The 22278-nt window shown below is 42.7% G+C and overlaps 1 protein-coding gene across 1 annotated transcript in view; it reads left to right on the forward strand.

Annotated features, from left to right (window-relative positions):
* PIEZO1 (piezo type mechanosensitive ion channel component 1) overlaps positions 1-22278 on the forward strand; it is a 190125-nt gene that overhangs the window by 140849 nt on the left and 26998 nt on the right. Inside the window, 13 exon segments of the mRNA XM_018566479.1 lie at positions 2964-3089; positions 4621-4821; positions 7105-7309; positions 7400-7504; positions 8900-9053; positions 9528-9771; positions 10934-11030; positions 12303-12471; positions 14051-14140; positions 17278-17354; positions 20137-20211; positions 20678-20778; positions 21739-21862. Of these exon segments, the coding sequence (XP_018421981.1) occupies positions 2964-3089; positions 4621-4821; positions 7105-7309; positions 7400-7504; positions 8900-9053; positions 9528-9771; positions 10934-11030; positions 12303-12471; positions 14051-14140; positions 17278-17354; positions 20137-20211; positions 20678-20778; positions 21739-21862 (1768 nt within the window).

The raw sequence follows: 22278 nt of genomic DNA on the forward strand, positions 1-22278 counted from the left end.
GTTGCCAGGAGCTGGCTGGATGCCATAGGTGCTTTTTTTATAGTAGATACACTTCTGGGCATTTCGGTCTGGTGGTACAGCATCACTTTGGCGTCAGAACATTACTTTTCCTCTGGTAGCATGCCCTCTCTGTGCTGTTCATAAAATATAAAATATTTGAAAAGTTACAACTATTTTTGTTCAGCCTATCAGAAGAATTAAGCCATTGATTCGTAATCAAGATTAAAAGTTCACTTCGGGAAATGTAAGATAAAAAGGATGAGAAGACATAAAACGATTTTCTATGTTTACATTTTCTTTCTCAGAAGTATTTATAAGGAGTTAAAAGAAACCATTGTAAATGTAGGTGTCAGCTGATCTGCTCTGATAAGTCACAAAATATTGACTAAGATTCAAACGTGACAGGCACATAAAAAGACACGCTCATCTAATCACTGAGGTATAAAAGATATATAAATTCGGATATCTGTTTATTATTCAAATCTGATCTGCACATGTGTCTTTCAAGTAATAAATGTGCACACCAGTAACAGGAGGAGTTCCCACGTCTGCCTGCTATTAAACAGAGTCCCAAAAGGCTGCAATACAATCTTTATTTGGATACAGGACTTCACAATGTAGGAAAAGGGCATGGCATGCTTAAAACTGTTTCTACACTGTAAATGCCTGCGTCTACAAACTGCTCAATCATGGGTAATGCATAATGGGAGGGTTAAGCCCGTGACATACTGCATGCGCCACATGCTGAGAAAAGCAAAACTGCAAGGCAGGGACATTCGCATGCAGTGTGTGAGCTGAGAGTGGCCAGATCAAACATGGCATCTTTAGCCAATCGGCTTGCGCGTTACAACCGAATAGACTTCGCATCTCGACACGCTCAGCTATGCGAGCTGGCAAATTACATGACACACTGCACGCGAAGGTCCACGCACTGGCGCTCCACGCTGCTTCGTGTGTAGTGTGTCACAGCCTTGATTCTCCAAGAGAAAGATACCATACATAACCCCCCAACACTCAGCCCTAGTAGAAAGATGCAGGTTCTATAAAATAAAAAGACACAACATCACAGAAGACAACAAACTAAAAATCTGCTTCCTCAGAACACTTAAAGGGGTTCTAAACCCTCCGGGTTTTTTTTTGCTTATATCTACTGCTAGCATGCAGTAGATATAGGCAAGAAGTGTAAAAAAAAAAACCGCTTAAAATCATTTTATTCTTGCCTCGTTATCGCTGCTCGCTCCCGCGCCGAGAATCAGGAACTGCTCGTACGGCCGCAAAGGATCTTGGAGCGGGGGCATGCGCAGTTCGGATTGTCGGCCGGGAGACGAGCAGAGATGCAAGGTAAGTCTATGGACGCGTGCACCCGCCTGCAGACACCGCTGGATCGGAGAGACAGAGCAGTCAGCGCTGGATCGGAGTGACGTCACACCGCTGGAGGGACACATGAAAACATGGGGAAAGAAGAGGAAGATCGGAAAAAGAGACATCGTTTAAGGTAAGTGCTAACATTTACATGGGGGGAGGGAAAAACATTTTTGCCTTTTTAATATCACTTTAAACCCAAAGCTGATCCAGAGGAAGGTTAAAAAAAACCTTCTAAAGCATGCTTCAATTTGATCCATTAAGGAAAAATTATTGCCCACAGATGTAATCATATACTCCTGTAGATAAACCATCTACTATCTTATTACGTGTATTAGTATCCTGATATTATGGGCATTTAGGAACAAATCAAGTTTTCAAATGACAGAATTGTCTAGAACTGGCACCTGAGAAAGTGTATTCAACATTTTCACAGCTCTTACTGTAAAGAAGGCTTTCAGTGTATGCAAAAGGAGTCCTTAATCACCTCTTCTCAGAACTAGGTCACACCAAGCGCGTTCCAAGAGCAGAGCAGTTACAGACCGGATCAAAACTGCGTCCAATGTATTCCAATGTTATTTTGGACTCTAGTTCACACCTCAGCGTTCAGTTCCAGAGCATGTAAAAAAACTGCAGCAAGCTCTATTTTACCTGCTCTGGAACGTACTCAAACGCATCAAAAACGCATGCAAACACCCTGGAACGCACTGAAAGCCCATTTAAAACGAAAAAGCAAAAACAGCCCTGAACGCTGCAAAAATGCGGGGAAAAACACACTGCACTGCGCGTGCAGAAACTCATGCAGATCTGGTCTGCATTTGGGAGAATAAGTTCACATCAGTTAACCTTTCCTCATATCCCTGATTATTTTTTTTCTCCTTCTCTGCACTTTGTCCAGTTCTGCAACATCCTGTTTATGATAAATTTCTGTTTCTAAGTTTTTATATGTAGCTAAAGCCAGGTATACATGGTTCTATCTTATTTTTTGTTCAACCTGCGGGCTGAAAGAAAAATAGAACAGATTCCTCCATCAACACTTAGGAGTATTGATGCACAAATCTCCCGCTGTTTTGTTTGTACTCTGACAGTTCCCGAACGGACCAAGGAGCTGATTGGCTGCTAGCCCCATTCGGCCGGGAATTTTCAGACCTGCTCCTTCGATCAGCTGATCGAGGATGCCAGGCAGAAGGCTGCCAAGAGTGGCATCCACGTGGCGAATTGTGGCCAGTTCCTGATGAAATGTGAAGCCTGTATATCCTGCTTTACTCTATAAAACAAATGTAAACATGAAAAAGTGTACAGCAGGTAAACCTATCGGGGGCCGAGTAATGAAAACTGATGTGAAAGTTTGTCTGTTGCCTGCAGACACCACACAGATTCCCGACTGCTTACCAGAGGCAACGGCTACGTTTTTGCTATGGTTGTTTCTTTGGGGTAGTGAGTAAAGCAATAAGCATGTCTGAACCAAAGTCACAGGTAGGACCTATAGCTGTCATAGGGCCATTGTTCTCCCTACCGCTGTTAATAAATAGATGGCAATGATCTTTTCTTGTGACTAAATTGATAAGAAATGCCTTTTACTAGTATCTGTCCTATTTCAGCCTTTTCCTAATGGCACCAACCTCCTGGAGGAAGAAATCCAGAATTCAACATTGTACCAGTCACCAATTGATCCTGCCAATTGGTTTGGAATCCGGAAAGGTCATTCCAACTTGGGATACATTCAGGTACACAGGAGCCCCCTGTTTTTATATTCATAAAACATCTACTGAATGTAAAGGTCTCCATAGATTGGTTCTAGATGGTTAGATAATTACAGGTGATGCTCTCGATTTAATGCTGCTCTTAGAGTTATTGGCCAATTTCTCTGATCTGTACTTTTGGGAGACAGTGGTCACCCCATAAAAGTATTTAACAGTAGTGAAAATCAGTCAACTGAATGATAACCAAAAAAAAAAACTACTAAATATGAATAAAAATTCTGATCACCAATTTTTTTAAAAGCCAAATCAGCACATGGCAGACCTCTAAGGCTCCTTTCACACAGTCCGATAAAGAGGGGATCCGTGCATGGATTCCCTCCTGATTGGAACAGAGTGCATCTGATGTCATCACTGTGACATCTGTGTCTGTCCATTTTTTTAAATTTTTTTTTTGAGAGAACTAAAACTACCAGACCCCAATGTCGGTCTATGGGGAATCAGATGTAAACGGGCATGCGTCCTCTTACATCAGATTACCCCTGATCTGGCACGATCAGGTCCGGTGAAACAGAACACTGTTTTGTTTGTTTTTCTGGACCTGGCTGTAGGCGGGTGTAAATGGACGCTTGTATCAGTTTTTCAGGCGGACCTGATCAGACTGCCCGGGTGAAAGAGACCTAATTGATTAAAGCAGATGTACACCAGTAAACAGTTACGTTTTAAGCATTTTCTCAGAAGGCTGTGCTTGCGTTTTATTTTTTTTTTTAAATTGGAGATGTGTTCACTTTAAATTGGCCCTGTACTGAACACAAGATTGTGCTTCTAAACGTAAGGCAGCATTGTATTCAGTGGCACCTTAATTTGTCTGCTCTTAGCTTTCCTGAGTTCTCTCACAACCAGATCCATCTCTGGATGCCTTTTGAAATTCATATGACATTATAAACATGATTAAATTTAATAGTTACATGGGACTAATCACGCCCACCTCCAGTTCTCTGGCTCTCATATGACAGTGCTTGGACCTGGGGACCGGCCACTTAATCAATGAAAGCTGGATAATCAGAACTTGTGGAGTGTCACATGTACCCCCATATTTAGAAGTACTAGGAAGTTATGGGCAGACATTGTGTGGTGTATGTTAGCACACTTCTGCCTTGCATTTCTAAGTTACCACTCAAAAAGAGCCAAAACATTGATTACATCACACTGTATTACCCTATCAGAAATGGTCATCAATATTTTTCAACATGTCCTATTTTAAGTCTGACCTAAAAAATGCCCACCTATACTTTGAACTTTCTTACATCCAGCTGGAATAACAGTTTTGTCTTATTTCATTAGGCAAAATGTACTGCATACCAGCCAATCAAAATGTTTCTTCATTGGTTTGATTAAGCAGTATTCTGCAATAACTTTGCACTGGTTGCTATGACTTGCTGCACTCAGCACATGATGACAATGCTTTGTAGAATTAGCCAGCTAATCATGCAGCTGACGTGTTAGGCCTTCTGAAGAGATACTGTTGCTGAATAAATGGTCTGTTGTACCCCTTTAGAATCACCTGCAGGTCCTTGTTCTGCTGGTGTTTGAAGCCATAGTTCACCGTCACCAGACATTCTACCGCAAGTATTATCGGTTGGAGGTGCCTCACAACCATACCCTGTTTCCAGAGATTTGGCGGCAACACCTCGATGAAGGTCTCTTAAGCTGCATCAAGTATTTTATAAACTACTTTTACTACAAGTTTGGCCTGGAGGTGAGTACTTTAACAAATTTAAAGGGTACTTTTTTTTTCCAATCAAAACCAAGTTGTTTTGTATTGTAAAATAGTAAGTATAGTCCTGTACATATCCTGTAAGGAATTGTGACTTACCACTGCCTGGCCTGTAGAGCTACAGTATAGTGTTTACATCCTCCAGCAATTCATACAGTTCTGGTAGGGGCCAGCTTCTACGTAGAGCTAAATATTGGGGCATAATCTGTGTCCAGTAACTTGTAACCCTTCAATCATTTTCTGCAACCAGTAGATGCCTATTAGTACTGAAGGTAAACTGAGTGCCTCACCTGCACATGTGCCTCATCATTCTCCTCACCAGTGGTGCACAGCATGTACACCCCCTTTCCTGGGGTATGTATAGGAAACAAAAGAAACACATTGGCACACTGCTGAATTCCCCAGAAACCTCTTAATCCACAGTCCATATAGCTCGCACTGCAATTGGCTAATGCGTTTCAGCCTAGGTGGCCTTAATCATAGCCAACTCCATACTAACTAACAATTGCTAAAATACCCTCACCAGGCACAGATGGGAGGAGTATACAACAGTACACAAATAACATATAAAGCATGATAGCAAATATGTAGAAACTATTTATGCATTCACCACTTCAGTTTCTAATAGAACATAACCTCCAATCATAAATATAATTTACATGTTATGAAAGAGGTCATATCATCATTCACATATCTGTAATTGAAAGCAAGAGGCATCCTAAAGTGGAGTTTGAAAATCCAAAAAACCTTCTGCACCAGGAGCCTCCAGGATGGATCTCGACCTCTTTGCAATGGAAAGTCCTCTCTCTCCTGTGGAAGGGGAAAGAGGACATGTCTGCAACATCTTAATGTAAAGAATGCTTAGATGCATTAGCATGGTAAGTAGCAGAAGAATTGTCCTCTACAACAGTTCCCACCTATTCCCATTTGTAATGGTCTGGTGATGCAGCCCACACGTTAAACTGAACATTTGAAGCATAAAATCACATACGAAATTTCTAGTGCCACAGTTGGTGCCTAAGTGGGAATGCCTCACCCTAAACCGCTGAACATACAGTATCTGTTTTGGTATGTGCATTCTAGTACCTGCAGGTTCTAACACCACACCTGAACAACCCTTCAGATCTATGTGGGTTGTCTGTTCAAGGGATTTTCAAATTCACCAGGAGACACCATTGGCCTGTCATAGCTATCTCGCTACAGAAGTGACAAGCATATACAACACCATATATAGCTCGCTATGTACACTATGTACCAGCCCTGTACAGGCCAGTGTTTAGCAGCAGTTCTGAACTAATTTAGGGATTATTCCTTCTATCTTGCAATACATACTTTAACTATTTTCACCCATGAAGTATGAAATTAAAGCTACAGTTATCTTTTCATTAATTATTTCCATTGGTGATGAGGGGACTTCCAACCCCTAAAAAAGAATCCCTATATGCAATAGTTGGATCTAAGATTGTCTAAAAAATCAATTATACTTACAATTAAGTTCCACCTTTTTTGTGAAAACAAACTTCTTGTTGTGCCACCGTGCCTCTAACTCCCAGGTACTTGTGTAGTACTTGGCACATTTGTGGCCAGTCCTCCTCCTTAGCATCCCATGACTGATTGTTAACAAAATAACATGGATACCCAAGTTGCAACGGGAGCTTTTCCAGCTCTACTGCTGCTGTCTGGCCTTTTCAGTTAACAGGTAATGAGGTTTAAGGATTAGGTAATGACCCATAGATTATGAGGGTGCCTGGTACTAGCAAGCTTTTAGTTTTTATATAAGCATTTCTAGCATTGCAAGGGTAAGAGTTTTTATTTAGGATTATAGTTAGTCATTATAGCAGCTTTTCTTTTAACAATCTTGTTAATGCCACCTATCAATAAAGCTTTTATGCAATCTTTCTTGAGCAAAGACAGTGAGCAGAGGTGCTACACATGGCGGGGTAAAAGAACAAGGTGACCCATGAAGGGAATACAGGGGAATCGCATGAACGGGCCTAAGACATGTATCAACATTACGCTCCTTTTCTTTTTCCCCCCACCAGTGATTTCCCAGGTTCTTCTTTAGATGAGCCTGATGCGTTGAAAGGAGCACACGCATATACATTGTTAAAAAACGGAGCACTAATGGGGAACACATTTTTTGGGCACTGGAGCCCTTTGGAATCTGTCTGCCACTAATCTAATTTGTGTTTTAGAGTAATTAGTTCTCTGATTTTCTTTAGTACTATGATATCATCCAATCACACCACTCTCATCTTACATCAGATTTGCTTCCTGTTGACCGTGAACGTGATTGGCCAGCGAATGAACTTTATGGTGATCTTCCATGGTTGCTGGCTGATCGTGATTCTGACTCGACGCCAGAGAGAAAAAATTGCCAAATTGTGGCCCAAATACTGTGTATTTCTGGTATTCTTCCTACTTTGGCAGTATCTGCTGTGTCTGGGCATGCCACCTGTGCTTTGTATAGGTAGGTCTTTGGCCTTTGCCCTGATTTTTTGTTGATGTGACTATCGCTGATAAATTAGTGACTCGGTATGTCCTGGTTCCTCACTGACAGAATACCCCTGGAGGTGGGACCAGATTGTTCCTGTGAATTCAGCTCTGATAAAATGGATGTATCTGCCAGACTTCTTCACTCCTCCGAATGCCAACGTCCTTATTTGTAAGTGTGCATGGATCATGTGATGACAAAATCTGGTAATGGACTGCTCAGACACTTATGTTGGTGTGCTAGCCCAGCACTACTGTAGTATTCTTTCACCCATACATGCAATATTTTATGTACAGGGGGGCACAGGGCAATGTAATCTGTGCTTGATGTAATCAAACATTGTACAAACAACCATTAGCATTTATCAGTGCAAGTTTGGAAAGTGCTTGTAGTCACTTTCAGAGATTTTTGATAGGGATGCACAGATACTGATACTAGTATCGGTGCCGATACCGATTATTTGGGCGAGTACTCGTACTCGCCCAAATGCTCCGATGCCTAGCCCGTTACTTCCTATATCAGGAAGCCAGGCAGTGCAACATTACACACTGCCCGGCTTCCTGATTGGCCGGGAAGCTGGCCAATCAGGAAGCCGGGCAGCGTATAATGACGTGCTGCCCGACTTCCTGATTGGCCGGGAAGCTGGCCAATCAGGAAGCTGGACGCCATGTAATGACGCAGCGCCCGGCTGTCTGATTGGCCAGGAAGCCGGCTTCATGCTCCCTCGTCACCTCACGTAGTGACGAGAAGCATGGAGACGGCTTCCTTGCTAATCGGGAAGCCGGGTGGCGAGTCTTTACATGTTTCCCGGCTAATCAGGAAGCCAGGTGGCGTGTCATTACACGCAGCCTGGCTTCCTGAATGGGACTTCTGTCCTCGGTATCGGCGAGTACCGGGAAAAAAAGTATCGGTACTCGTACTCGGTACCGAAATACCGGTATCAGTGCACCCCTAATTTTTTATTATGTTTGAAAACCTGCAACGGATTAAGGAGCTGCTCCTTTTGCAGCAGAGGGATCACTCTTGACTCTGAACCTGGGCCAATACATGATGCGATTGAGCTTGTAGAGAAAACGTTTAGTAGGTCTGATGATTGGGACAACAGGAAGATTACTCTTCTCCTGCCATTCTTGTTGACCTGCCCATCTGAAAGCACCTTAGTTTAGGAGACAACTTTTATTAAAATGTAACTCAACTTTGAATGAAAAATTGAAACAACACACTTAAGGTCTGTGCTGCAAAGCAATAGAGCCCTTATTGGCTCAGAGTGCTGTGTGGGGGATTGCAGGAGGAAAATATTCAGAAAAATGTAGGTACTTAGGCTATAGCTGTATTAACTGATGCTTTATCTGTCTGTAGTTCCATTTACAATGGAAAGTACCAAGTATGTGAGCCATGATATTAGATAAAGCTGTACAACATATTGAATGGGAGTTAAAGTGGTTCTGTCACTTGGGTTAGGGTTCTTTTTGTCATGTTTAGACGTTCGGACAAAATCCATTTGAATACCTCCTTTCCTTTCTGGACATATCCATAAGTAATGCAGGTGGTTCTTGTACCTTTTAGATGACTTCGTCTTGCTGATGTGTGTATCACAGCAGTGGACGGTGTTTGTGAATGAGAAGAAAGAGGAATGGTACACAGTTGCTGGGGAGAACGCGGAGCAGATAGAGTTTCCTGGTAACAGACCTAACCTGGTACCTAACTTCATCAACTGCCGGTAAGTCTTTTCTTTTCAGATGTCCTTCATTGATGAGACTTGAAGGAGTCAGTCCACACAAAAAATGTATGTTCATGGGGGCAGCCCTGTTTTATAGGCAGGTTCTTCTTCCTGCTTCTGCAGTGCTCACGATGCAAATAATTTTGGACGACTCATCAAACGAAATGCACTTTGTGGCTGATACCTTATCTAAGAAAGTGTTGAGAGAAGACTTATTGCAATGAGCCACTGAGAGTGCCCAAAAACATGGAAGACCATGCTTGTAAAAACGTGAAAGGCAAATTAAAAATAACCTTCCAATAATAACTCAAAATATGCGCTCACTGAAAATACACCATGCTGTCTTTAAAATGTTTGTGGTGCATGCTTACCTTTTTAAGAAGCGACCTACATGTGTAATTTGTGTTTGAGTAGGTGAAATATTTTTTATTCCGGGCTTCATTTGAGATCAATAACACCTGTTATCCATTACAGGTCATACTTGGACATGCTAAAGGTGGTGGTCTTCCGGTATCTCTTCTGGTTTGTCCTGGCCATTGTCTTTGTCACGGGCGCCACTAGGATCAGTGTTTTTGGCCTAGGTTACTTGATGTCCTGCTTTTACCTCCTTCTTTTTGGCACAGCTCTTCTCCAGAAGCCACTGAAGGCAAGGCTAGTCTTATGGGACTGTCTGATCATGTATAACATCACCGTTATACTGTCCAAGAACCTACTGTCGGTGAGACTTTTCTTGTACATTTGTTGGGTGTATGTGAAATCTGTTTTAGTTGCACATTAACTAATAATAAAGATGTCTGGTTATGAACAGGAAGGTCCAACCACAAATGTGCTATTTTGGTGGAGTCAATCACTGCATGTTTATATCTCTTGGGGACTCTAGTTACGAGATCTCCATGCTATAGTTCCTGGCTATGTCTATCTTGGACAATTGGTTGTTCCCATCCATCCCCATTCCTTTTTTTTTTTTCCATACCAAATATCCAACAGGGAGAGTGGGGTGGGACTTACTACGAATGGCCTCTTCAGATGTGTAGGCCTAATCAAGTGTACAGATGTAACCATCAGAGTCACTAAAGCAGGGTAGATGAGCTTTTGTTTACTTTAGAACTGCTTGCCTCCCAATACAAGTCTATGGGAATGCAAAAGCAACGGAACCAGGTCGAATGCAGACCATTTGCAGTGAATTCTGGATGATTTTTAAAGGGTCAAACAATGTCAAAATCATGCTGCATTTGCCCATTGAAGGCTGTCGACCCCTTAAAATGAATCTGTACTACATTTTAAACTCGCTACACAATGAGGGGAATTTATCAAAATCTGGAGCCGATTTGCACTGCAGCCAATCAGCTTATGTGTCTCATTTTGAAAACCTGTCTAAGCAAACTGAAGAGAGATGCTGATTGGTTTCCATGGGCAACTGCTCCAGATTCTGTTTGCTCCAGTTTTGATAAATTCCCCCCAATATCTATAATATTTATCAGCCACGTAAGCTTTTTATGTGCCCCTCCCTTAATTAGTTTTACCTTTTTACTGGACCTGACTTCATGGCTAAGCGCTGTCCACTGAGGCTCTCTGAATGACCAGTAAGGGCACTCTCATTGGACATGTGGTTGCCAGTTGGTAGAGCTTAACCAAGACGTTAGCATTAGATCTCCAAAATGATTGATCAAAGCAACTTACTACTGGCATAAAGCTGTTTGAGACTGGATGAACTTACTGAATATTGCTGTGTGTATGAGTGTGGCCAGTCCTGGAGAACATTTATACTCTAGCCACATGTGAGGATTGTCTTATTTTGTAATATGTATATGTTTTATACTACATGATCTGTGCTGGTGTACTTTTGGCAAGTAACCCTTTATGTCTTTTTTTTTTTCCAGCTTTTGTCTTGTGTGTTTGTTCAGCAAATGCAAAATCATTTCTGCTGGGTGATTCAGCTCTTCAGCCTGGTATGCACTGTCAAGGGCTACTACAACCGTGAGTATGGGCTAGATCAAGTAAAAAATTCCACTTCATGATGTATACTGCACTTTATTTAAATGAATCCGCATGGGTTGCACCCAATCATCATAATTTTAAGAGTTATGATTACTCGTTACAAAGCTGTTGGACAGCCTATACCAAAACCTTAACATGGAATTGACCCCTTTGCAGCTAAACTAGCCTTAACTCTACTGGGAAGGCCTTCTACAAGATTTTGGAGAGTCTGTGGGAATTTGTACCTTTTCAGCCAAAAGAGCATTTGTGAAGTGAGGTACTGAAGTTGGACAAGACCTGGCTCACAATCCATATTCAAATTCATTTTAGGGTTGAGGTGAGGGCTCTATGCAGAACCCTCGAGTGAAGAACATTCTGAACTGGTCAAACAAAGTCCACTAATATGTATGGAGCAACTCCATGTTGCCAGCAGAAGATGTGTAGAGTGCAGCCAAACCCACATTAGGAAAAACATACTGTATATCATAAAGCGCTTTCTACTCAGATTTAACTGGATCCAAGGTGGAGAACGTGGTGAATGTATTTATGGCTTTGAGACAGAGACATTTTCATAGTGGAATAGAAGAGGGCCTTCCCCAAACTGTTGCCAGAATGTTAAATGTACAGTTTTGCAAAATGTCTTTGTATGCTGTAGCATTTATATTGCCCTTATATTGCGTCCACATGCTTTTGGCCATACAGTGTATTTTCTAATTGTGAACCTGGCAGTGTTGTGCTTTAAGTGGAAAATCAATAACTATTACACAAATCCATGCTTCTTTCCTTATCAAATCATTTACAATATAATTGTAAAGTTCTCCCACTATTCCAAGTTCTTACCTGTTGATCTGCCAGTGCTTATGATAACGACTTAGTTTCTCTGGAGGGCCATAAATGGGAACTCATCCCCACTAAATAGGAAGTTCCGTTGTTAGCCCTCCAATGAATCTCTACATTCATGTGAGTTAATGATGTCATCACGTGTGAATCCAGCACTCTAGAGGCATTCTTGGCCACAGACACTGCCTCTGCTATAATAGCGCTATTATCTTCTCCCCTCTTCAGTAGACTCTGCCTATCACCCCAAGAGGAAGAAACCTAATCATGGCATCAGCGGTCATGTGACCCTACTAAATGATGTTCAAATGAATGCTGTAAAGTGTATTTTAAAATACAACATCCTTGTTGCAAAGGGCTATTAATTGTACACCATTTATGTGCATTTACTTGCCATGCGCTCTAATAATGCATTCTTTCTCTTTATTACATCAGCTCTTGAAGTGGACAAGGGCCACGAATGTCCTCTGCCCGTGGAAGAAGCTGGCATAATTTGGGATGGCATCTGTTTTTTCTTCCTCCTGCTGCAGAGAAGAATCTTTCTCAGCTCCTACTTCCTGCATGTGGTCTGTGACCTTCGTGCTGCTGCCCTGCAAACTTCCAGGTCTGTTTTTCTCACAGTTAATCCTACACTGCTAGAGAACATGATACACTTTCATAGGATGTTCAAACAGGGATATCCTAGAGTACATCCTGAAATCAGTAAAAAAAAAACCTAGGTGTGGTAGTTTTACAATGTGTGTTTAAATATTTTCTTAAAGAGTACCTGTTATTTGCACAAAGCTTCCAATAAAATATTCTTTCTGTGGTATTAAAGAAGGCAGAAGCTTTGTGATTGTACAAAGAATACTGTTGTATCGATTGTTACTGGCAGATACTGCTCTAAAGTCCCTCAATTGTTCGTGTCCGGGGTAAGAGTTAGAGGTTACGCAGGTCCTGGTTCACACTGAGCGTTTCGTAGCGCTTTTTCTGCCACCCCAAAAAATCCCATTCATTTCTATGGCCCTGTTCGCATCTGAGCGTTTTGTCGCAATAAGCAAAACGCATGTCACTGGAAAAAGTACAGGAGCCACGCACACAGCCGCTGTCATCCTGAAACTGACAGGAGTACGCTTGAAACCGCTCGTTTGCTGTGTTTTTATGCACTTTTTCTCATTAACATCAATGAGCTACAATCTGCTCACAAAAACACTTTTGTTTTCTGTACGCACATAAAACGCGCAAAAAAGCTCAAACGTGCATCACAAACGCGCAGAAACGCTGTCACCTAGGTGTGAACCAGGCCTTAAAGTAACAGTAAACTCAGGCTTTGAATCTTAAAAATGCATTCAAGTACCTGAACTATTAACAAAAATGTATCTTATTTGTGTATCACTCGGCTGTAGGTCCTCAAATCATCTCTGAATTGGTGCTGACACTGTCCCTCCTTCAGGAGGGTGGCTACTTTTGTTCCCCATGGTCCCTGTGTGTGTTGTAAATTAGCCACCGCTCCAAGCTAGAGAAATGACCGGGATAGACTACAATCTCACGTTTAGTTTACTAATTTGTATTGAGATTGTAGTCTATCACAGGAGTGAGCTTGGAGGGGTGACTACTTTACAACACACACAGGGACCATGGGGAACAAACGTAGTCACCCTCCAGAAGGAAGGACCAATTTTGAGATGATTTGAGGATCTACAGCTGAGTGATACAGAAATTAGATAAATTTTTGTTTTCAAAAGTTTGTATCATCTTTTTAATTTTGGATAAAGTGGGGAATGGTTTATAACTTTTTAAGGCCGGTGCACAACTATGAGACACCGTACCGTGCGGCATCCGTGCACGATTCCGGGCGGATTGCCCCGCGGTAAGGAGTCGTATTGGTGTACACTGATCGCGCTGTAGGTGCCATTATTTCTCAATGGCACCCCAGTCTCGCCGGGCGGATCACGCGCTTTCCCGCTACGATTCCACCCCGCCTCCTGAACACGGTCACGGCTACAACAGCCGTGCGTCGTGTATTGCAGAAAAAAGGTACTTCCAAGCCTCTTGGAAGAGGCTGTTCATGTGTCCATTTTTGGTGCCATTACTCCTGGAGGGGGTCTTATGACCTGGGCAGATGGTCAGGGTTCAAATCAGTTCTATAAATCATACATTTTATGTGGAATTACTATATATTAACTCGCTGTGTTCCATTGCAGGGGTTTTGAGCTGTTTATGGCCAGTATAAGGAAGAACATGGGTTACCACCATGAAACTGAGAAAAAGTCACTTAGCCAGCTGAAGAAGCAGTAAGTATTCGAAATCTCTGACACCCGCTCATACACGCTAAACACCATTGTAATAAGTAGCCAAACATACACCACAAGTGAGACAAAATCAGCGTTTTAGAGCAGAGCATTTAGAGCAGGGCTCAAAATCTCCACTCGACCCCTCGCAATTGGCGAGTGAAAATTGTGTGAGGGCGAGTGGAAATTCATCTGGGCAAGGGGTGCCGCTGGCAGGACCAGCAGGGGTGAAACTATTGGCCGAGGAGGAGGAGAAGTATCAGTTCGGCTGTCTTCCCTTCACTCCGGCCACCTGCAGTTTTTCCTCCACTGGTGGCGAGTTTCTCTTAAGGCCTGCCTAGTAGCTCAGGGCCTGACATTTTCAGCCCTGATTTAGAGCATTGCTTTTTAAAGTCATGCAATATTAGTTTTGGCAGGTTTTGTTTAAATCTCTCCCACTTGTGTAAGAAACTACATGCAGTCGTTGGCTTTCTGCACCCTTTTAGGCACACTGCAGATAATTGTTTATCATCGTCTTACCAGGACTACATTTTGTATTACACTGCATCGTTAATCCGAACACTGACAAACTTGGTTGAAACCTACTACTTCATCCTGTTGGTGAACTGCTGCATGTGCAAGGTCTCTTTTATTGGTGACAGTGGAGGGAATTCATAAAAACTGGAGCAGACAGTTTTCTTATGGCAACCTATCAGCTTCTCTCTTCAGTTTGTTCAGTTAAGCTGTGAAAATAAAACAGAGACGCTGATTGGTTGTCATGGGCAGCTACTATTTTGTCTGCTCCAATTTTTAGGAATCCCCCCTTTAGGTGACCATACACCTTACAATTATCTGCAGATTTTCTGTGGTCAGATGGAAAAAGTGCAACAGATTAGTCCAGGTGGAGATTACTCCAGCCACACAGTTAAGTGTAGATAGAGGAATCTGTTCCACCTTTTCCATCTGACCACAGAAACTCTGCAGATAATTATAAGGTGTATGGCCAGCTTAAATCTTCAAAGAGGATTTATAGTCTTTAAATGTTTTGAGATATTCATTTAAGGTCAGTTTAAAGCTGAACTTCAGGCAGATATACAAGGCACAAATGTATTGACACTTTGTATTCATTAATAAATCATTAAATTTACTTTTTTAAATACAAGCAGTGTAAGTGGCTCAATTTGACTTAAACATCACAGTCCCCTGCCTCAGTGCTCCTCTCAGGAGCCCTGATGCAAGCAGTGGGCTGGCTTTTAGAAGGAGTTATACAATGAACAAAACTCCATGATGGGTAGATGTCAGTCTTGACTAGGAGCCCATTAACGTTCCAGCATGTCTTTGGCGTGTAGGAGGAAACCAGAGAACCTGGACGAGCCCCACACAAGCACATGGAGGACATGCCTGCCATGCTGATGTGATGGTAGGACTCATGTAAAGTCGTGTGACGAGGGCTTCTAATGTAAAGGGGGGTTCTAATGTGAAGGGAAGAACTCTGATTGGAAAGGAGGGGACTGTATGAAATGGGGCCTTTAATGTAAAGGGGGAACTGTTATGTGAAGGAGGACTTTTGATGTGAAGTGGGGCTTGAGATGTGAAGTGGGGACGCTAAGGAATCCTTAGTGACTGGTAGGGTACCATGTGATTGGCGGAGGGCTACGGTAGTTCCAATATTCAAGCTCTAGTGTAATGGAGTTCTTCTGATGTGTGTGGAGGGGGGGCTCCTAATGTGAAGAGGGCACTCTGATGTGAAAGGAGGGGGCTCTAATGTAAAGGAGGGCTTCTGATGTGTGTGGAGGCTCTGATGTGCAAGGAGGGCTCCTGATTTGAAGGGGGTGCTCTGTTGTGAAGGGGGAATCTCACTTTTTTGTGCTTTTGGGTAGAGTTCCATTACAAAAACTAGAGGCCACCACCTAAAATTGGTGGAAAAAAAATTCCAGCACAAGGGGCGAAGGGGGTTCTTCACAGTTAGAGCGGTTAGGGTCTGGAACTCACTGCCACAGGTGGGGATTTCAGCTAAGAGTGTGGAATTGTTCAAGAAACTGTTGGACGATTTCCTAAGGGACCGTAATATACAGGGGTACAAGTACTCCTAAGAATGAGATCCTATAGGTTGGACTTGATGGACTAATGTCTTTTTTCAACCTCAAATACTATGTAACTATGTAAGTTCACCCTTAATATCAGTACCAGACCACTATCTGGGATAAGGATCTGGTATTGATTTTGGAGGGGCCACACATTGTTTTTTACATTATAGACTGGGATGCCTTGAGATTTTGCATACTTTCAAAGGGTACCATGGCTGAAAAAAAGTGTAATAAATGCTGGATTAACTATACAATGGGGTTGATTTACTAACCTTATAAACACACCACGAACATGTATACACCTCTGTAGTGTGTTCCCTCCCAGCATGATCTATGGGTGGAATCTAAACACCTTTGTAGTGTGTACACACCCAGCAGGTGTATTGTGCAAAGCCAAGCACGAATTTGCAAGGTGATCTTGTGTAAATTAGCTCTATGTTGTGTTGCTTGCGTTGATGAATGCAGGAATGTAAATGCATGAGCTAACCATTTTTGTCTAAACTGTAAAGCAGCATTATATATGCATCATGTGCATGATTTTTCCATATATGGCATTAGTGGAAATATGCTTTTAGAGACTTTTTGGTTGATAAATACGTTTTGCTGTGTAAAAATCACACACACCTGGTGCATGCGTGTGTTTAGGTTAGTAAATCACCCCCAATGACTCTCATGTCTAACTGCTTATCAACTGCTGAGATAAGATACCAATCACAAAGGAGTGTATTGTTTTCAGCTGATTCGTAAATGTGCATTGTGGGATAAAGCACGACCACACTGCAAAGCACAACGCAAAGTCTGCATATGTAATAGGCGAGCATTCCTGCCACCATGTACATGCGGCACATTAATCCTCATCTATTACACATGGATTTTATTTCTGTATTTGCTTGTAACCTTCACCTTCATCTGCACCTTTCTCTAGAAACAAACTACCAATAATGTGCTGGATCCACAGTATTATGTGAGAGGGAAAACCTCCCTCAGTTGTATTGTAGAAGCAATTTACTGAAATTCAAATGAGCAAAAATGGCAGGTCTAGATCACTGGTGGGAAATCTTTTGTCTTCTACAGGATGGAGAGAATTAGCGCAAAACAGGAGCGTTACCACCAAGAGAGGAGGAAGAGTAAGAATGTCCTGGAGGATACAGGTACACTTCTCTGAAAACAGAAGGCGCCACTAAGGGGCTGACGTATAAATCCGCTCTCCAACGCACAGTCTAGTCTTATTGCACAATGCCCACTGAATGTCGTTCATAATATGCAGAGTGCAGTGATGAGTCTTTGACAGGCCATGTGACCAGGTTCTCCTCTTCCTGACTTTTGTTTTTTAATTCATTTAAAGGACATGTGCCATTTTTTCCTTCCCTAAAGCAGTGGTAGTGCCATATAGTATGTTTAAAAAAAATGGCCTCTACTTGGTAGAAAGAATCTCAGTATTAAAGTATCAGGTTGGTGATGGTAGGAGCCCAGACGCGGGGGACTTGCCAGTACGAATGGTACCTCTACTCAAGTAGACTAGGATAACGCACAATCTCCTGCGTAGTGGTAGCCAGTACAGGGGCAGTCCAAGAGCACGGTAGCAAAATCACAATCCGGAATCGTAGTCGTTGAACGTAGCAGAGGTCGGGGCAGGCAGCAAAGTATCAGGGTCACGGAACCGGCCAGGGGTCGGTAATAGTAAGCAGAAACAGGTATAACGCCAAGCACTCTTAAGAACAAGCTTAACAATAACCAAGCACAGAATGACTCACCCTTTCTGCTTATATACCTGTTGGCAATGAGATGATGTCATTTCCAGGGGCGGACCACTTCCTTGGAGGGGCGAGCACTGTCCCTTTAAATGTCGGTCCAGTGCTCGTGCGTGCCTCTTCCTGTACAGCTCTGGACGATGGAACAAGCGGACACCACACACAGCAGCCGTTGGGCTCGGCACTGCACAAGGAGACCACCCAACAGCGCGAGACTCTGCGGGAGGTAACAGGTCAGTCCTCACATAAAGTGATATTAAAGTCAGAAGGTTTCTAAGTGGTTTCAAATACGGAATAAATTACCTACAATGGATGCTCATCCTTTATGTTTAAACGCTTTAGTTTCCTGCAGAATCGGCTGGTTCCCTGAGCACTGGTCCTGATATCCTGTTTTAGGGTGGCTCCTTTTCCTTGCAGGGTCCTATGGAGACACCTTTGTGTGTGCTATCGTGTGTGTCTCCACACTGGCACAGCAAGACAAGACACCCCCCCTCCTCTGTTCCCTACTTCTCCCTTCCCCTCCTCCAAGCTAGTAGATGGGCAGCTGATGGAGACTGCCCTCTTTTGTGATCTTTTACTGGAAAGGAAATGTCAGGGAAGTGGGGCTGAGAGAGTTAGAACTGTTTGGAAACTGATGATGGCTGTAAGTGTTTGGGCAAAAATGTAAAGAAATACTTTGTTGGGCGATGTACACCAATTGGACATAGCATTATGACCACTGCTTGGTGAAGTGAATAACATTGATTATATGTTACAATGGCACCTGGTAGTGGGTGGGATATATTGGGCAGCGAGTGAACATTTTGTCCCTGAAGTTGATGTATTGGAAGCAGAAAAAATGGGCAAGAGTAAGGATTTGAGCATCCTTGACAAGGGTCAGATTTTGATAGCTAGGTGCCTGGGGACCACAGAGCTATGAAGGAGCTATGCAGGAAGGTGGCCTGATCTGATGAATCTTGTTTTCTTTTACATCATGTGTCACTTACCTTGGGAAGAGATGGCACCAGGATGCACTATGGGAAGAAGGCAAGCCGGCAGAGGCTTGGTCAATGTTCTGCTGGGAAACCTCGGGTCCTGCCATTCATGTGGATATTACTTTGACACGTACCACCGACCTAAACATTGTTGCTGACCAAGTACACCCCTTCATGGAAACAGTATTCCCTGATGGCAGTGGCCTCTTTTAGCAGGACAATGCACCCTGCCACACTGCAAAAATTATTCAAGAAGGGTTTGAGGAACACAATGGATTCAAGGTGTTGACTTGGCCTCCAAATTCTCCAGTTCTCAATCCAATCGAGCATCTGTGGGATGTGCTGGAAAAACAAGTCCAATCCATGGAGGCCCCACCTCACAACTTACAGGATCTGCTACTAACGGCTTGGTGCCAGATACCACAGCACACCTTCAGCGGTCTAGTGGAGCCCACACCAGGGTCAGGGCTGCTTTGGTGGCAAAAGAGGGACCTACTCAATATTAGGGAGGTGGTCATAATGTTATGGCTGATCGGTGAATCTGGTGATCTGGATTCATTATTGAAATTAACCATTGTAAAAAATGATATCAGTATTTGGGTAAAGTCTATTAAAAATAGGGGTAAAAAGGCATAAATGTGTATCTAGTATACTCTGTTAAAGAAGAGCTGGATACTCAGCCTGCTTGTTGCTAGCTGCTGCTAATGAATTTTCTTATTTATGGATGAATAAATGGAAAAAAATCTAATATATGGAAGAAAAATTTGGCCTAATGATTGTTTGGCATATAGGTTAACAAAGCACAACTAACCTTGTTAACTGTTGAAAAAAAAATCAATGGATTCCCCCATCCACGCTAACAGCATTGGTAAAGGAATCTCTGCTGCCGGCTATTAAATACCAAACAGTGACTGCATCTGATGGGAAGCAGTCACTGGTCAGTCTGCTTGCAGGGCCACCCATGGCTCGAATTTTGGTTGATTCAGTAGGAATTGTAGCTGTCTGTGGGGACCTTTTTAGGTGTATAAGGGGCAGTTGTGCTGGTCAAATTGAAAACAATTGTTCAGTGTCTAAGGACTGGCAAGCTGCAATATATGACATTCTGGGGTTTAGATATTTGCTTAGCTAGGTTTGTGGCTGTGGATGACACAGACATGTTTCTCCATATGTCTGCTACTGAGACCATTGTTTCTTGTTCTGTTTAACAGGAGAGGAAGATGGTGCAAAGAGGAAGTCTAAAAAGAAGATCCACTGGAGCCGCCCGTGGTTAGATCATGCTTCAGGTACTTCCCAGTAATATATGGAGGATATAGTGTAGCTTAACTCTCTCCATCCATGACAACTCTGTGCCGTAATCTGATGGAGGCAAACACCGTGTCCTCCAAAGTGCCTAACGGACATTAATGCTCAACTGATTTGGGTATTTTGAATCCTGTGTATGTAGCCTCCCTCAATGCATTTATTAGAGAAGAATCAATTGGCTGGGGTGGATCTCTTGGAACAATCAATTTGCCCCTGCAGCACGCTCTTTTCCCTTCCTACAGGCACAAATGTACAAACTTGTGTAATGCAAACCTTCATGTTTGTACAGCAATCACTGTTTTATGCCCGGCCGACATCTAGTTCCTGTAGGCAGCTTTAGGATCCATTCATATTTTAAAAAGTTTGTTGTATTTAGGCGATATTTGCTGGTCCCAGAGTTCAGCTTTAGGCTTTTGCTTAGTTTTATGTTTTTTCCTTTGCTTGCAGTGTTGCATTCGGGGGATTATTTCTTATTCGAATCGGACAGTGAGAAAGAAGAGGAGTCTGTCTCGGAGGAGTTAAAGCCACGCAAACACAGTGCCTTCCAGGTAAGGATGACGATGCTGTGCTTAGAGGATAACTGTGGTTAACTAAATAGGAAACGCTTGAAAACGCGCGTTTGCTGTGTTTTCGTGCGATTTTATGCGCTTTATCTCATTAACATCAATGAGCTACAATCTGCTCACAAAAACGCGCTGTTTGCTGTACGCGCATAAAACATACAAAAAAGCTCAACTGTGCATCACAAACGCGCATTAAAATGCTGTCACCTAGGTGTGAACCAGGCCTTAAAGTGACAGTAAACTCAGGCGTTAAATCTTAAAAATGCATTCAAGTACTTTAACTATTAAAAAAAATGTATCTTATTTGTTTATCACTTGGCTGTAGATCCTCAAATCATCTGTGAATTGGTGCTGACACTGTCCCTCCTTCCGGAGGGTGGCTACTTTTGCTCGCCATGGTCCCTGTGTGTGTTGTAAAGTAGTCACCGGTCCAAGCTCACTCCTGTGATGGATTACAATCATTAGTAAACTAAATGTGAGATTGTAGTCCATCACGGGAGATAGCTTGGAGCGGTGACTACTTTACAACACACACAGAACAAAAGCAGCCACCCTCCAGAAGGAAGGACAATGTCGGCACAAATTCAGAGATGATTTGAGGACCTACAGCCATCTATTCAAAGCAAAATAAAAACGTTTGGCTGGAGATGGGATGTTATTCTATCATAGTATCTGGTGATTAGTAGCCTGCTAAGCTTGATATTCTGACTTTTTATGTTAAAATAAATGTTTCTTGGTCTCTCGAAATTGGTCTGGTGCTCCTGTACCTCTTAGAATAAAATGCCTCTTAGCGGTTCTAACTATTCCAGTATACAGAGCAAAAAAATTTTTGTTTTGGGTAGGCTTCTACTTTATCAATGGATCAGCAGGCACCCTTCCTGTTTTTGATCTAGCAGTGCCGTGTTTTTCCATGCATTAATACCCATATGTCGTATCTCTCTGTAGTTGGCATATCATGCCTGGGTCACTAGTGCGAAGGCTGCACTGAAGGAGAGGAGGAGGCACAGGAGACGCAGAGCAGAAAAGGCTCGTGATGCACCACGAAAAGGGGAAGCCAAAGCAGAAGGTGGTGACTGAAGATTTTTCTATTTTACAAACATGTCAAATATTCTTATATTTCTACTTTTCAAGGTCCTGGCTATTCAATACTATTTTGTTGAGGAAAATACAATCCCCTTCAGTCAGCTATATCCATTTCAAGGATTGCAGGAAACATTTTTAGCGGATCCTTACCTACTGCTTCTCTGTAGCTGCTGAGACATGCTATTACAGTGCATTTGCCCATAACTTTCAGAATGCTAAAGGTGCCCAAACACTGCTCGATTCTCGTACGAGAATCGGGCAAAATCCCGCGATCGATCTCTGTGTTTACTGTTCTCAGATGGTTGTCCCAATAAACTGGCAACTTCCATTGCTTTAAGTGTAAGGCCATTGGCAAAAATACCCAATTTCCTGTAATATACTGTCTGCAGTCCAACCTCTCTC

This window comes from Nanorana parkeri, unplaced genomic scaffold (assembly GCF_000935625.1).
Source record: "Nanorana parkeri isolate BGI_ZX_2015 unplaced genomic scaffold, ASM93562v1 scaffold952, whole genome shotgun sequence".
Taxonomy (NCBI): domain Eukaryota; kingdom Metazoa; phylum Chordata; class Amphibia; order Anura; family Dicroglossidae; genus Nanorana; species Nanorana parkeri.